Genomic DNA, 15972 nt, shown 5'->3' on the forward strand with positions numbered 1-15972 from the left:
TCATTAGAAATAAACTAAAAACTCGAGATAGGATTTCACATTATAATTTGTCAGTTTCTCCTCTTTGTCCTCTATGTAATACTCATGTAGAAACCTCTGATAATTGGTTCTTTTGCTTCACAGGTTTGGTCTTTTTCTAAATTGCCTAATTCTTTGAATACTTCTAGTTCTTTGATTTCTTGGTTGGAGCATTTTTCAAATCAAAGGAACTGTTCCGACAATCTTTCTAAAATCTTTATGCTACTCCTGTCATGTCAAAGCTAAAGCTAAAGTTAAAAATGTAAATTGAAAAAAAGAAAAAGGAAAAGAAGGCTGATTGGTCGTTCGGTGATGTACAACTGAGTGGGGGTACGAATTGACTTACGCCAAGTAAAAATTAAAGGATAGTACAGGAGCATCAAAGAAGGCAACTAGCAAAGCAAGAACCTTTTATTCTGGAATCAAAGTGTCCTAGATTAGAGACTCCCAAGACTCGAGCTTTCTCAAGAAAACACATACCCATTCGAAACTCGAGATGCTGAAAATGATGGGGAAAGCGTGTTCTCCTTCTTCCAATTCTTATTGCGGCAGAGGTATGCCATTTCTTCACTCTACTCCTCTTGTTGTTGCTGCTGCTGCTCTATTTCATTCTCAATCAAAGCCAACCAAATCTATAGAATCCCACCCTCACCCACCCTCAACCAATTTCATGGCTTTGTTTCATTCTCAATCCTCCTCATACCCAATTACATCGAGACAAACCCATCTAGGGAATCGACCCAATATTGTGAGTAATGTTGAGGATGCCTTGAAGGTGTTCCATGAAATGCTTCACTCCCGTCCTCTGCCTTCTTCTGTTATCCCTTTCAATCAAATCTTGACTCAACTTGTCAAATTGAAACACTATTCTGCAGTAATCTGTTTGAATAGACAGATGCTGCAGTGTCGAATTGCTCCTAATCACTACACTCTAAACATTCTCATTAATTGCTATTGTCATTTGAATCAAATGGGGTTTAGCTTATCTGTCTTGGGTAAATTCTTCAAATTGGGTCTTCAACCAACAGCCGCAACCTTCAACACTCTCATCCACGGCTTCGTTCTCGACAATCAAGTGGCTGAGGCTGCACGAATTTTCACCAAAATGCTGGACGGAGGTCATTGTAAGCCGGATGTGTTTACTTTCAGCACACTAATAAAGGGCTTTTGCAAGATGGGAAACAACAGTGCGGCTATTCAATTACTGAGGAAGATGGAAGAAAGAGGATGCGAGCCTAACATAGTTTCCTATAACACCATCATTGGCAGCCTTTTCAAGGATAGGCAAATTGATGAAGCATTCAACCTCTTCTCAGAAATGATTAGTAGAGGTATGGCTCCAACCGTTGTTACCTACAACTCTTTGATTCAAGGAGTTTGCAATACAGGCCAGTGGAAACAAGCTACGACGTTGTTGAATGAAATGGTGAGTAAAGGTATCTTTCCAAATGTACACACCTTCAATATCTTGGTTGATGCTCTTTGTAAGGAGGGGATGGTCGTGGAAGCCAAAAGTGTGGTTGACATGATGATTCAAAGACATATTGAGCCTGATGCGATTACATACAACTCACTTATGGACGGTTACTGTTTGCGGGGAGAAATGGACGAGGCAAGAGAAGTTTTTGATCTTATGATAAGCAAGGCCTCCATGGTTAATGTTCAGAGTTATAACATATTAATTAATGGATATTGCAAGGGTAAAAATGTTGATAAGGCTTACAAGATTTTCAAGGAAATTCGTCGTACGGAACTACTTCCCAATACCGTTACTTATAACACTCTTATTGATGGTTTTTGCAAAACGGGGAGAATGCAAGAAGCAGAAAAGCTGTTCTCTCAGATGCAAGGTTGTGGCCTGCTTCCAGATGTTGAAACTTATGCTGTGATACTTGATGGCCTATCTAACAACCAGCAACTTTCTACAGCAGTAGAATTTCTCAGAGAGCTGGAAGCTAGAAAACTGGTACTCAATATTGTAATTTACAATATTATTGTTGAAGGTTTGTGCAAAGCTGGAGAAATTCAGTCTGCAAAAGATCTCTTCTGTGGTGTATCATCAAAAGGACTTCAGCCTAATGTGCGGACATACAATATAATGATTCATGGACTTTGTTGTCATGGCTTAATAATTGAAGCAGAAAAGTTGCTGACAGAAATGGGAGGGAAAGGATGTTCTCCAAATGGTTGCACCTATAACACCATTGTAAGGAAATTAATCTGTCGTATCTTCAGTATTAATGCAGATTGTTATACAGATCGAGTTGTACAATAGCTGTATCTTTCCTTCTATGTAATCTAGGTAGAAAACAGGTTCCTGACTTGTAGGAACTGATTGTAATCATCCCTGTATAAAAGATACGTTTCTGTGTAAATGAGATTATCACTTCAGTCTATTGATTTCTCCTTCTTTCATGGTATCAGAGCAGGACTAGATCCTGACTCTTCTCATCTGCTGCACTCTAACATCTTGTGTAGCCTAACCTTCATTCCCTCATCGTTCCAGCCAACATGGGCAACGATGATGTCCTCTCACCACCACTCAAAGATCACGGCAAATCAAAAGCCGATTCCTCCAATCCTCCTACATCTGAGATGTCAAAATCTGACCTCTCTAATCCCTTTTTCACACATCATTCAGATCATCCAGGTCTAGTCCTAGTCTCTAAACCCCTGAATGGAGACAATTATGCGGGGTGGAAAAGGGCTATGACCCTAGCTCTGAATTCTAAGAACAAACTTGGTTTTGTGAACGGCACAATAAAAGCTCCCTCAGAAGAGACAGACCCAGAAGGCTATGCGACTTGGTCGCGTTGTAATGATATGGTTCATTCATGGATCATCAACACCATTGATTCAGAAATCACCGACAGCGTCATCTACTATCCTACCGCTCACGAAGTATGGGAAGATCTTCGTGAACGATTCTCTCAAGGCAACGCACCACGAATTTTTGAGATTCAGCGAGAAATCGCTTGTCTCCGACAAGAGCAGCTGTCAGTCTCAGCCTACTATACAAAATTGAAGGGCCTATGGGATGAATTAGCTACCTATTCAGAGATATCTCGTGGACCACAGGCAGAACAACAAAGACTCATGCAGTTTCTAATGGGTTTGAATGATACTTACAGTTCTGTTCGCGGACAAATTCTTCTAATGATTCATTTGCCAACAGTTCGTAAAGCATATGCAGCAGTCGCCCAAGATGAGAAGCAACGTTCTCTTTGTGCTTCTCATCCTATTGCAGATTCATCTTCAAGCGCAGCCATGGCCGTGCACAATTCAGGGAGACCCAATCCCAATTCAGGAAGAGGAGGACGTTTTGAGAGATTTGACCGACAAAACCAGCGTCAAGACCGCAATTTTGCATCTCAGGAAGTACGCCGTGTTGACACTGAACGACGTCAAGGCTCCGGCAAGGGGAGACCGCATTGTACTTACTGTGGCGATCCGGGTCATTGGGTGCAGACTTGTTATCAATTGATTGGGTATCCCCCAGGTCACCCTAAAGCCAAACAGGGCACCGGTTTTTCAAAGCACTCTAGACCAGCAGTGCCTTCCGTCAATCAGGTTGGTGATGCAGTTGGCGATGCTAATGGGCCCACAGTGACACTTACTGAAGCCCAGTTTCAACAATTTATGGCTGCTCTCAATAATCCAACTTCGAAGCCCAATTCAAATGCAAGCTCAAGTCCTACAGCCAATGCCGTTACAAAACCAGGTTTGTCTAAGGTCGTTTCCCGCAATTGGATCATTGACAGCGGTGCGACCGATCATATTACTTCCTCTACGCAATTATTTCACAAAAATAATTACTGCTCCTTACCACCTGTTCTATTGCCTAGCGGGGATAAAGTTGACATTATTGCAAAAGGATCAATACCTCTGAGTACCATGTTTTATCTTCGTGATGTGTTGTTTGTGCCAAAATTTAAAGTCGATTTATTATCGGTTAGTCGCTTGACGAGAGGATTAAACTGTTCAGTGACTTTCTTCCCATATTGGTGTATTTTGCAGGATCTGGCTACGAAGAGGATGATTGGTTTGGGTGAACAACGCAACGGATTATATTATTTGATGGCCTTAGCGACGGAGAAGTCCAAGACCAGTCCATCTTTTTCCACCACACGCCCTACTTGTCATCTTACCGTCACCTCCACCGATCTATGGCACAACCGCTTAGGGCATGTGTCATCCACTTGTTTAGGTTTTATTGCTAAGAATTTTTTGCATGTTTCCATTCCGTCTAATAATGCTTGCCACATATGTCCTTTGGCTAAGCAGAGTCGCTTACCTTTTCCTACTAGTACCATTTCGTCTATCAAACCATTTGAAATCATTCATTGTGATATTTGGGGTCGATATCGATTCCCTTCCCTTTCTGGTGCTCATTATTTTCTTACCATTGTTGATGACTATACACGTTTTACTTGGATATTTTTAATGCGGCTTAAAGATGAAGTCCAATCACTCATCAAACAATTTTTTAGCTATGCTATCACTCAATTTGATTCTCGTATTAAAACTTTCCGTAGTGATAACGGTAGTGAATTCCTCTCCCTTCGCTCCTTTTTTAATGATCAAGGTGTCGTTTTCCAACATTCTTGCGTTTACACGCCCCAACAAAATGGGGTTGTGGAACGCAAACACCGACACATCCTTCAAGTGGCTCGTGCACTCAAGTTTCAAGCCCATCTCCCTTCTCAATTTTGGGGGGAGTGTGCCCTTACCGCAGTCCACATCATCAACCGTTTACCTTCTCCCATCCTCAACTTCAAAACACCTTTCGAACTCCTTTATTCCACACCTCCTTCCTTCTCCCATCTCCGTGTTTTTGGCTGTTTAGCCTATGCTACCAACGTTCACCCCTCTCATAAATTCGATCAACGTGCCATTCGGTCTGTTTTCATCGGATATCCCATCGGTCAAAAGGCCTACAAATTGTTTGACTTAGCCCGCAAGAAGATCTTTACTAGTCGCGACGTCAAATTTCATGAACACCTCTTTCCTTATTCCTCTCAGCCCGGTCCTGTTGTCTCGTCCTTGGGTCACCACCCAGGCCCAATTCCCTTGCTTCCTAACCCCTCTCTTTCTGCCTCAGACGTTGACTTTTCTTTCTCTCTCCCCACGTCCTCTTCGTCTCCTTCTCCAGATCGCGATCTCTCTTCCACCTCGTCTCCTTCGTCTCCCCTCTTGTCCTCTTCGCCACCACCACCACCTCCATTGCCGCCGCCTCTTCGTACCTACTCCCACCGTCCTTCGCTGCCCCCTCCGCCGGTCGGCGATGCCTTTCTTCCCGCTCCGCCCTCTGTTCCTTCTCCCTCTCCGGCGCCGCTCCCTCCTCTTGAGTCGCTCTCTCCTCCTTCCCCACCGCCTCTTCCGGCTGCTGCTGTGCCCACTTCCACCTCCGCTGCTGACCCCGACCCTGCTCCCAATCCCGAACCGGCTCTTCTCCGTCGCTCCGGTCGTCCAACCCGTCCACCGGACCGCCTCACCTACCATGTCTCCACCACTGTTCCTTCCGACCAATCGTCCTCTTTGCTGCCTGGTCCAATCAAAGGTACTCGCTACCCCTTGGCTCATTATGTTTCGTATCATCGATATCTGCCACAGCACCAAGCCTTCACGGCCTCCCTCTGCTCCGTTACTGAGCCACGCACCTATTCTGAGGCTGCAGTCCATCCTGAATGGCAGGCCGCTATGCTTTCTGAATTACAGGCTCTTCAAGCTAACAGAACTTGGACCCTCACTTCTCTTCCGGCTGGTAAGGTTCCCATTGGCTGTCGTTGGGTTTATAAGGTGAAACACAAGGCCGATGGTTCTGTAGAACGGTATAAAGCCCGCCTGGTTGCTAAGGGTTTTACTCAGTTGGAAGGGGTTGATTATCAGGAAACATTTTCCCCTACTGCCAAAATCATTACTGTTCGGTGTTTGTTGGCTTTGGCTGCAGCTCGTGGTTGGTCACTGCATCAATTGGATGTGAACAATGCGTTCCTTCATGGAGATTTGTCCGAAGAAATTTACATGTCTCCTCCGCCGGGTCTTCGGCGACAGGGGGAGGAGAATCTGGTATGCCGATTACACAAATCCTTATATGGTTTGAAGCAGGCTTCACGGCAGTGGTTTGAGAAGTTTTCTGATGCTGTACGGTCAGCCGGGTACGTCCAATCTAAAGCTGATTATTCATTGTTCACTAGAAAACATGGGAATTCATTTACTGCACTTTTGATTTACGTTGATGACATATTGATTACCGGGAATGATTTGAAGACTATTGCTGCACTTAAAGCTTTCTTACATAGTCAATTTCGTCTCAAAGATCTTGGAGACCTAAAGTATTTCCTTGGTATTGAAGTTTCGACTTCCAAACATGGGATCTTTATATGTCAACGTAAATATGCTCTAGAGATTATTGAAGACACAGGGTTACTAGGAGCCGCACCTGCGGATACTCCCATGGAAAAAGGTTTAAAATTATCTGATCGTAGTGATTTGCTCAAAGAACCCGGAAAGTACAGAAGATTAATTGGCAGGCTTATATATCTCACTGTCTCACGCCCTGACATTACCTATGCAGTCCATGTCCTTAGCAGATTCATGAGCCAACCAAGGAAAATGCATTGGGAAGCAGCATTGAGAGTGGTACGTTATCTAAAAGGCGCTCCTGGACAAGGTTTGTTTTTCTCTTCCATCAATGATCTGAAGTTGAGAGCTTATTGTGACTCTGATTGGGCGGGATGCCCTGTCACTAGAAGATCTACCACCGGATACTTTGTCTTTCTTGGACCTTCTTTAATTTCTTGGAGGTCAAAACGCCAAAAGACAGTTTCTTTGTCTTCAGCAGAGGCGGAATATCGTGCTATGACAGGAACATGTTGCGAGCTGACTTGGTTGCGCTATCTGCTTAGAGATCTCGGCCTGTCTCTCCGTGAACCAGCCCTGCTGTTCTGTGATAACAAGGCTGCACTACACATTGCAGCCAACCCCGTATTTCATGAGCGAACTAGGCACATCGAGATGGATTACCACTACATTAGAGACAAAATTCTAGATGGTACTGTGGCCACGAGGTATGTAAATTCTGCTTATCAGCTTGCCGATGTTCTTACTAAACCTTTGGGGAAAGATATCTTTGTTCCTATGATTCGCAAGTTGGGAGTGCAAGACATCCACTCTCCAACTTGAGGGGGAGTGTAAGGAAATTAATCTGTCGTATCTTCAGTATTAATGCAGATTGTTATACAGATCGAGTTGTACAATAGCTGTATCTTTCCTTCTATGTAATCTAGGTAGAAAACAGGTTCCTGACTTGTAGGAACTGATTGTAATCATCCCTGTATAAAAGATACGTTTCTGTGTAAATGAGATTATCACTTCAGTCTATTGATTTCTCCTTCTTTCAACCATTATCCGAGGTTTTATCAATAACAAGGAGAGATCAAGGGCCACGAGACTTATTCAAGAAATGCTTGAGAGGGGGGGTTTCTCTGCAGATGCATCAACTATGGAATTGATTGTTGATTTATTGTCGAAGGATACAGTAGATCCTGGTTTATTAGCATTGCTTAAAGATTCAGTCTGAAGTTAGGCTTTAATATCTGTGAGACTAGTTAACCCAAAACCCTGGTCTTTAGGGTCTGATGGGTCGGTCCACTTTCTCCTTGGACGATATTGTAATAAAGTCTCCAAATGATAAGAAACTGTACAGATTAATCAAGCTTGAGAATGGCCTCACTGCATTGCTCATTCAGGACCCTGAGATATATCCACAAGGGTATAAGTGGGAATAAGAGTCTTGAATCCAGTGAAGAAGATTAAGCAGCAGCTAAAGGTGGAGATGGTGCCTCTGAGACTAAGAAGGTTGATCCACTATGATATAAATTTCAATACCTGCAATGCTCATATCTATATTTGATATTAAAAAAAAATAGCCCAAATAAGGAAAAGGGTGGTGCTTTTTAGACCAAGATGGTTAGTGATCATCTAGACTGAAACTCTGCCATTCCCATCTGGGTTTTGAAGTTCTTTTGTAGGCAAAGTTGGAATCCTTAGAGATATTTACCCCTGAGTTATCACATAAAGGAAAGATTTCTGTTTAGACATGTACCTTTTGTGTAATGATGAAACAGCACCCTCTGAGGAGTTGTGTTTCGAAGAACATCAAAAAAGTTGGTTATATGTGTTTAAAGGGTCAAATTTTTGGGTTGTTTTTGCAAATTTTGGTTTCTGTTTTGAAAACCCAGTTGGGGTAAGTTAATAAAACCAGCATTAAATTGATGAAAATAGCTTATCTGGTAGGACAAAATTGTATTAGTTTGTCCCATCATCAAGAGGTTCCACTATGACAATTCAATAGGCAGAATTTGATTAGATTATCAACTCAACTTGGCTACATGCATTGATTATTTTGGATATATAACGATGCATGTTTGATTGTCTTTGCAGAGCAGCAGCAATGTGCGTTGGAATAGGCAACTTTCTGACCCATGGAAGCACAGGGGCTTGCACACTTTCTTGGTTTGTGGCACACATGCGCATACCGTTCTTTGTAGGTGACTAAATGTTGTTACGCAGACATTACTAAAATTAAATGTTTAAATGTTTTGCAGAACATATGCTCTTCATGGGGAGTACAAAGTTTCCGGTTGAAAATGAGGTATGCTTGCATCGAGTACACGTGCTCTTCTCCTGAGGCTAACCTCATTAGAGATGTCAGTGTGAAGAATAAGACTGAAACCAACTCTGTTCTTGAGGTAATAAAAAGGGATTAGTTTCTTTTTTGTGCGTCCATATATAAGTGTACATTCTTTGTCTTATATGTGGATTTCCTTTCTTTTTTATTTCACGTTGTTGCTATATTTTCAAATTGAGCGGGCAGTGGGAATTTGAGTCCATCAGATTGAGAGCATTAATAGATCTTTTTGATGAAATTATAGACGAACCATTTTACGATCAACTAAGGTAATTTTTTAGAAGCTGAAATTGTTACTTAAATACTGACTTGCCAGAAAACCTGAGTTTGATAATATAGTCTTTTAGGGGGTGGATGATGTATATTGAGACTTATACTCTTAAAATTGTTCATGTATTTCTGGAAATAGGACGAAGGAGCAGCTGGGATATGTTCAGTGTGACTGGAAGGTGATATTCGGTGTTTTTGGCTTTGATTTCATAGTTCAGTCGTCGGAGTACCAACCCAATCTACTTGCAGCGGAGAGTTGACAACTTTATGAATGGTCTGGAAGACATATTGGTAAGCATTCGAGGTTCCTTTCAAATACTGCTAGTGAGTAATGCGTTAATAGCTAGATAGCAACAATAATATGATAATGATAGGCTTAATACTAGTTAAGGTTTTTTTATCAAATTTTTGAATCAACATTTCATAAGCATTGTAATTCTTATGCTCTACCAATTATTCTTCTTCTTTTTTAACCAAGATGATAATCCTATGGTTTTGCAATTTGAGGTTCCATAATGCAAGATATACAAGGCATTTCTATTTTTTGGCACAATTATTTTGGATCTGATCTTGTCGAGTTCTACTTCTATGGATTAAGTAGTTTTGTTTTCTTACTTGTGCATTCTCACAATAATATGTCATGATTATTGTTTCTGCATTGGATATCTTTTATTGAAAGCTGTACGTTGCCATTTGTAGCAAGGACTGGATGATGATTCCTTTGAGAATTACAGAGGTGGATTAATGGCAAAGCTATTGGCAAAAAATTCATTCTTTATAATTGAACCAATCGATTGGAATCAGATTATCCGGGTAAAAGGTACTGTGTATATCCTCTCTGCCTGGTACTGTGCTTGGTCTAGAGTCTAAGACCAGCAAGAAGTACTACTTTAATGCTTGTGCTTCAACTCTGTGTCTAATAAATGCTGATCTTCTACAGGTATACATTTGACTATGCAAAGAGGTTGATAGAAGTGCTCAGCAGTCTACAGGAGGATGTTGTCAACTTTTACAAGACTTGCAACAATCATCTCCCAATGTCGGAGACTTGCCATTTGTGTTTGGGGTTGCAAAACTGACTTGAAAGAAGCTGCAGAATCGCAACGGGATTCTGTGCAGGTCATTGAAGACCTTGAAGCCTTTAAGATGTCATCTGTGTTCTATCCTAATGGTTGTTAAAAAATCATGGACTGTTTCTGAATTTTGAGTATTTAGTAGAAATTGAACCATTAAAAGAAGCAATGAAGTTATGAAGGCCTAAGTTCAAATTTTTCAGTTGTTAAAAGAAGAAAATCTGAAAGAAAGTAGGTAATTGGAGAGAAGATGCTTAGTAACACCTGTAAGGAAATTTTGATCAAAGAAATGTGGCGAATTGTTTCGAACTTCACACTTCTTTGTACGAAATGCAACATGTAGTTGTCTGCGATATTTAGGTGGAAGAGATGTATGATGGACAAAAATCATTGGAAATTCTGGGATGGGAGAAGTTGTGTTCTCCGAATAGGAAAGGTAGCTGGGCTTCCGGGTACTGAATCTAGCTAGCCATGCTTGCTGAACAAGGATGAAGACTGCTTAGGCTGAGGTAAATTGCAGTGTTTATTTGTCTTCAGCCACACTCGCGCTGGTTTTTTCCTTCCTGACAATAGAAAACTCTAACTCCTCACACGCTTGGTTCCTTTGCTACGACTCTTTAGGTCATCCGAGGCCAATTCCTTTGCGGGAAAATTTTGAGAAGGGTACATCAACTTAAGGCCACTATGCATTTCAGTACATCAAGTTTCAAAATATAAACTTTGGTACATGAGGTTTCAAAATCGACCCAGTATACATACACAACGTCAATGACGCCGTTAGTCTCGTGCCAGCTGTCGTATTTCAAGGGATAAAACGGTCTCTTCACATTTTTTACTTTGAGCACCCAGCTATCTCTCCTCTCTTATTCTGGGCACCCATCTCTCTCTCTCTCTGTCTCTCAAAATAGAGGGCACAGCTAGATGGCTCGTAGCTCGCACCCATCTTCTTCAGACCCAATTTCTCCGCCACACCACCACGCAAACTAACCCACCTCCGTCGCCCAAAATCTCATCTTTGACAACAATTTCTTGATGTAGAAATTGCCCACCATCGCCCACATCGAATTTTCCATGAACTTGCCCACCATCATCGCCCAAAATCCCATTTATATTAATCCTGGCATGTTTTGTCTTCCAACATTTACTGGAGACTCTCCAAATGATGTTGCAGTCTTCTTCTTCAATATGAAAGCCCTCTCACTTCCTCTTCAAGCTCAACAAAATAGTTAGAATCATACACACACACCAAATCAGGAAGAGAGAAAAAGACAGACACAATCAAATCAAAAGCAACCCATCTGAGTAAGAAAAAAGAAGAGGGCAGAGGTTTCAACCCATCACAGCCACCAATATATTGTTCCAGATCAAGCGGAGGAAATGGAGGACGAGGAGGAAATGGCGGCGAGCAACAACGGGGAGATTTCAGCAACGGAAATTCTGGGAATTCTTCGATTTAGGGTTCTTCGTTTGGGGATTTTCCATTCAGGAAATTTCGGGGTCTGATAGAGAGTGAGAATCATGGGCCTTCTGAAGATGGCGGAGAGATATGGCGCCGACCTTCTGCAGGTGGCCTATCTTCGGCCTGGTAAGCTTCCGGTCGCAGCCGAGAAGAGAAAGGGGATGGGTTTGGAAGGTGGATGAGATATGGTGGTCGTGGACATGGAGGAGAGAAAGAGTATGGGTCTGTGTACATCGAGAGAAAGAGGAGAGAGGAGAGTGAGTGAGTCAGAGAGCGTGTGAGAGTGAGAGTGAGAGATTGAGGAAACTGCAAGTACTAAAGTACCCTTAGACAAATGAATAATGACATAAGGGTTAACACCGTTATTGACGTCATGTACATATATTGGGTCGGGTTTGCAATTTGATGTACTAAAGTTTATATTTTGGAACTTCATGTACAAAAATTAATAGTGGGTCAAACTTCAAGTACTATTTCTGAAATTTTCCCTTCCTTTGCTACAACTCTTTAAGTCATCCGAGGCCAATTGGTACCAAAATACTAAAAATATATATAGAAAATTACACACAAGTGTCATTCTGAAACTTAAATTAGCCATAAGGCCACCTAACATTTTTTGTCATCTTAAGGCCACTTGAGAACTCAAATTTTTCCCTCCCTGACGATTTTACCCTTCTACCTCAAAAAACTAACCGCACCACCAAAGCCAATTACAGATCAATCACTCTCTCTCTCTCTCTCTCTCTCTCTCACACACACACACACACAGAGTTCAATTCCAAAACCTAGACACGGAATCGACCTCCTCCGTCTGATGGCGCTGTTCTGGTCTGAAGAACTTCGACGACGCTAGCCACAGCTAAAACGGCGCAAAGCTCCGATCATCGCTCCGACGAAAATGAATGGCGGCCGCACAAGAAGATGAAGAACCTCGAGCTTCCGATCATCGAACCCGGCGGCCAGGAGCTCAAAATCGAAGCCAAGTCGCTCTCCTTGAGCCGTACTCCAATATTTCGTAGTCTCAATGTCTGGAAGGCATCTGAATCGGAGAATGATTGAGCTGTGCTTTGTACTCGATTTGGGAGATTTTGTTGTCACCGACTTGGCGCAAATCGGAGTCGCTTGGAGATCTGATAGACCTGTTCTCGTTGATCACCTCCTCCGATTGTATTCCCATCACCGTCATCGACACCTCATCCAGGTTAGTTGTACTTATCGATTTCTGATGTAAATCCCTATGCAACTGTAAGCGGAGCTCCGTTTGATTTTGATTTTGATTTTGTGGATGTGTGAATTATTATCATGGAGACTAGTATTAAGCGCAGTGAAGAACTGAAGCGAGCTGATGCGCGCAGTGATGCTAATGTACGCCTATGATTAGCCAATGACGCTTACTCGTATCTCTAGCTTCTAGCTCCCTGAGCTTCGTCGGTTGGAGGTCTTGCTTTGTAAATTCAAGTGGTTTGCTTAGCTGATACCTAATTTGGTGGTTAGGTTCGTAGGTAATATGATTCGAAATGGTTTAGGTGAATGTACTAGTAATTTTGGTTGGATGCAAGTTGGATTTGAGAGACGAGCATGATTCGATGAGCATGGAGCAGGTGATGACACCAATCATGCAGCGGTATAGGGAAATTGAGACTTGCATCGAGTGTTCTGCTGCTACTTTTAGATTTTGTATTCATATTTTGTGCAAGAGCTTGAAGTCTAAACAGCAATTTGCTTGTGTTTAGGTTCCTGATGCATTCTATTATGCTCAAAAGGCAATTCTTCATCCAACATTGCCTTTGTTTGATTAAGAAACATAGTCTCTGCAACCCCGTTGTGTTAGTGCTTAATTTGCTACTACTCCAGAAAGGTAAATTCATTCATTACACTTTATTTATTAGTTTGATGTGGTAATACATTGTGTTGGATGTCACAGGTAGTGTTGTTGTCTTCCAGACCCCCAGAAAAAAAAAGTTCAATGAATGGTTACCAGCATTTGATAGTGAGCATTGAATTTGCAGGTAACTATTGTGATCTATGAAAGATAGGTTTTGCTATTTTTGGGTACTAGCACTTATGCTGGTGTGCAACCAGTCAACCACTATCAAAACATATTGATTATCTTGTTAGATTGATAGGTAAATGTGACAGAAATAGGAGGGTGAAGTATGAATCATCACTCATTTTTCTTTGTTGTGTCGCCAGTGATTTGGTTTTTTAAGTGGGTTTTCAACACAGTGATAGTAGTTTTTTATTACTATGTTAGTATCTTTTCGACATGATGTTAGTAGGTTTTTTTTGTTTTCATTTTATTTGATTTCAAGTCAGTAGCTCTCTATAATTGTTATAGTGGCTTTTCAATACATTGATAGTAGCTCTCCGTCTATTTTAGTATCTTTTCAAGCTGGTAGCTTTTTGGTTTTCATTTTGATTGATTTCAAATCTGTAACTCTCCATAAATGTTACAGTGGCTTTTTAATACAGTGATAGTAGCTTTCTATTCATACATTAGTATCATTTTAAACTAATGTCAGTAGCTTTTTTTGTTTTCATTTTGATTAATTGAAGTCAGTAGCACTCTATAACTATTATAGTGGGTTTTCAAGACAGTGATAGTAGCTTTCTATCCCTATGTTAGTATCTTTTCAATCTGATGTCAGTAGCTTTTTTGTTTTCATTTTGATTGATTCTATGTGGTCATTTGTTAATAACTTATCAAATTGGAAAAACATAATTATGAATAAAATTCAATTTTCTTTTTGTTATGATTTCGCATCTCTTATCATTTCTTGTTTGAGATTTGTGTTACACTATCAACATGGATAATCAGCAGGTTTTGTGCGACCTGTATGTCAGTAGCTTTTTATTACTGGTCCAATAACTTTGTACGTGTGTTATAGTAGCTTTCTGTACTTATGTCAATAGCTTATTAGATTGCTTATTTTTTATTATCTAGTTGATAAAGAGTGCCATGTTTGCGGCATTAGCAATACATTGTTGTTTTTAGTTTTTATTTCAAATACTAATATTTTGTTGTATCTTTGTTCTTGTAGAATTCTTCCCCTTTGCATTTGTAGCGGTACATTTCGAAACTCATGTGAATTTGGATATTGAAGTCTTCATTGGCCAAGAGATCATTTGGCTAACCAAGAAATGTGGAAATGAAGTCTCGTGCTAAAGGTGGCAAAATTATGCCTATCGGATTAGGGCGTCACCATTGAAAAATCACAATAGCATTACAACATTGACAGTAGCTTTATACAACTAATGTAATAGATTTTCACAACTATATTAGTAACTTTTTACAACTATGGAAGTAGCTTCTTACATAGTTATATCATTGTTGAACCGTGGATACTTTTTGTATCATTGAATATGATTTCTTTTCTCGATTGTAGTAGCATTTTTATTATGGTTGTATCATTTACATTTCCATAGCTTTGTTAGTCTCTGAGAATAGCTTTTTCAGTCTCTGGGAGTAGCTTTTGTTCTACTTGGTAGTAGTTTTTTTCTAGGTTATTACTTTTGGCATTGATGAGAGTAACTTTTGGTGATAGTGAGAGTAGCTTTTGTTACTGATGAGAGTAGCTTTCTGGTATTTGTGACAGTAGCGTTTGTTGCTGGTAAGAGTAGATTTTGGTATTGGTGACAATAACTTTTGTTGGTGGGGATAGTAGCATTTGGTTTTGGGGAACATAGCTTTTATTGGTGACACTAGCTTTTGTTGCTGGTGACAGCAGCTTTTGTGACCTCACCGGAGGTTGCTGGAAATCTCATCAGAGTAGTTTTTGTTGCTAGTGATAGTAGCTTTTGTGACCTCGCCGGAGGTTGCTGGAAATCTCATCAGAATAGCTTTTGTTGTTAGCCACAGTAGCTTTTGTGGTTTCCGGAGTTCGCCGGAAGTCAGCTGGAGACCCACCGGAAGTTCGCCGGAGGTCGACTGGAGACCCGCCAGAAGTTCATCGGAGGTCGGCTGGAGACTCACCGGAGTTGACCGAAGACCTCGACGAAGAGGAGAGAGAGAATGATTGTTGACTTTTTACTCTAGTGGCATTTATGTAAATATGTTAGTTTTTATATCCAAAATATAACACCCTTTTTAATCTAGTGGCCTTATGAGAGAAAAAAATTAGTTGGTGGCCTTATGGTTAAAAAAATATTCAAAGATGCACTTATATGTAATTAACCCAAAAATATATATGTAAAATTACCAATACTGGTTTTCTACAAATTCCATTCTGGTTTTACCCATGGACCCCATCCAGATTTGTTTTATGGTAAGAAAATTGATTCGTGGTGATTCTTGCATGGATGAAATTCTGAAAGATACTCGGTTTTAATAGTTCAAATCAAAAGTGAAGTATAAATTCAAACACAACGGCAAACAAAAATAATTCCAACACATCTGGAACAACATAAACTGAATTAAGATCATTCCCATTCCATTGCATATCAACTCCATGCTAGGAGTT

General features: G+C 40.9%; 1 protein-coding gene and 1 long non-coding RNA gene across 2 annotated transcripts in view; both read left to right on the top strand.

Annotated features, from left to right (window-relative positions):
• The window catches only part of LOC133731780 (uncharacterized), a 51843-nt gene extending 41622 nt beyond the window's left edge, over nt 1-10221 (top strand). The window contains exons 6-7 of the long non-coding RNA XR_009856813.1: nt 9680-9800; nt 9921-10221. This is a non-coding gene — a long non-coding RNA (uncharacterized LOC133731780). The remainder of the gene's footprint in view (nt 1-9679; nt 9801-9920) is intronic.
• LOC133731778 (putative pentatricopeptide repeat-containing protein At1g12700, mitochondrial) lies at nt 421-7873 on the top strand. The gene is made up of 2 exons (XM_062159186.1): nt 421-2218; nt 7421-7873. The coding sequence occupies exons 1-2, from the start codon at nt 515-517 to the stop codon at nt 7598-7600; spliced, it is 1884 nt and encodes a 627-aa protein (XP_062015170.1). The 5' UTR covers nt 421-514; the 3' UTR covers nt 7601-7873.
• Nucleotides 10222-15972: the final 5751 nt, after the last annotated feature.

Source organism: Rosa rugosa, chromosome 2 (genome assembly GCF_958449725.1).
Source record: "Rosa rugosa chromosome 2, drRosRugo1.1, whole genome shotgun sequence".
Classification (NCBI taxonomy): domain Eukaryota; kingdom Viridiplantae; phylum Streptophyta; class Magnoliopsida; order Rosales; family Rosaceae; genus Rosa; species Rosa rugosa.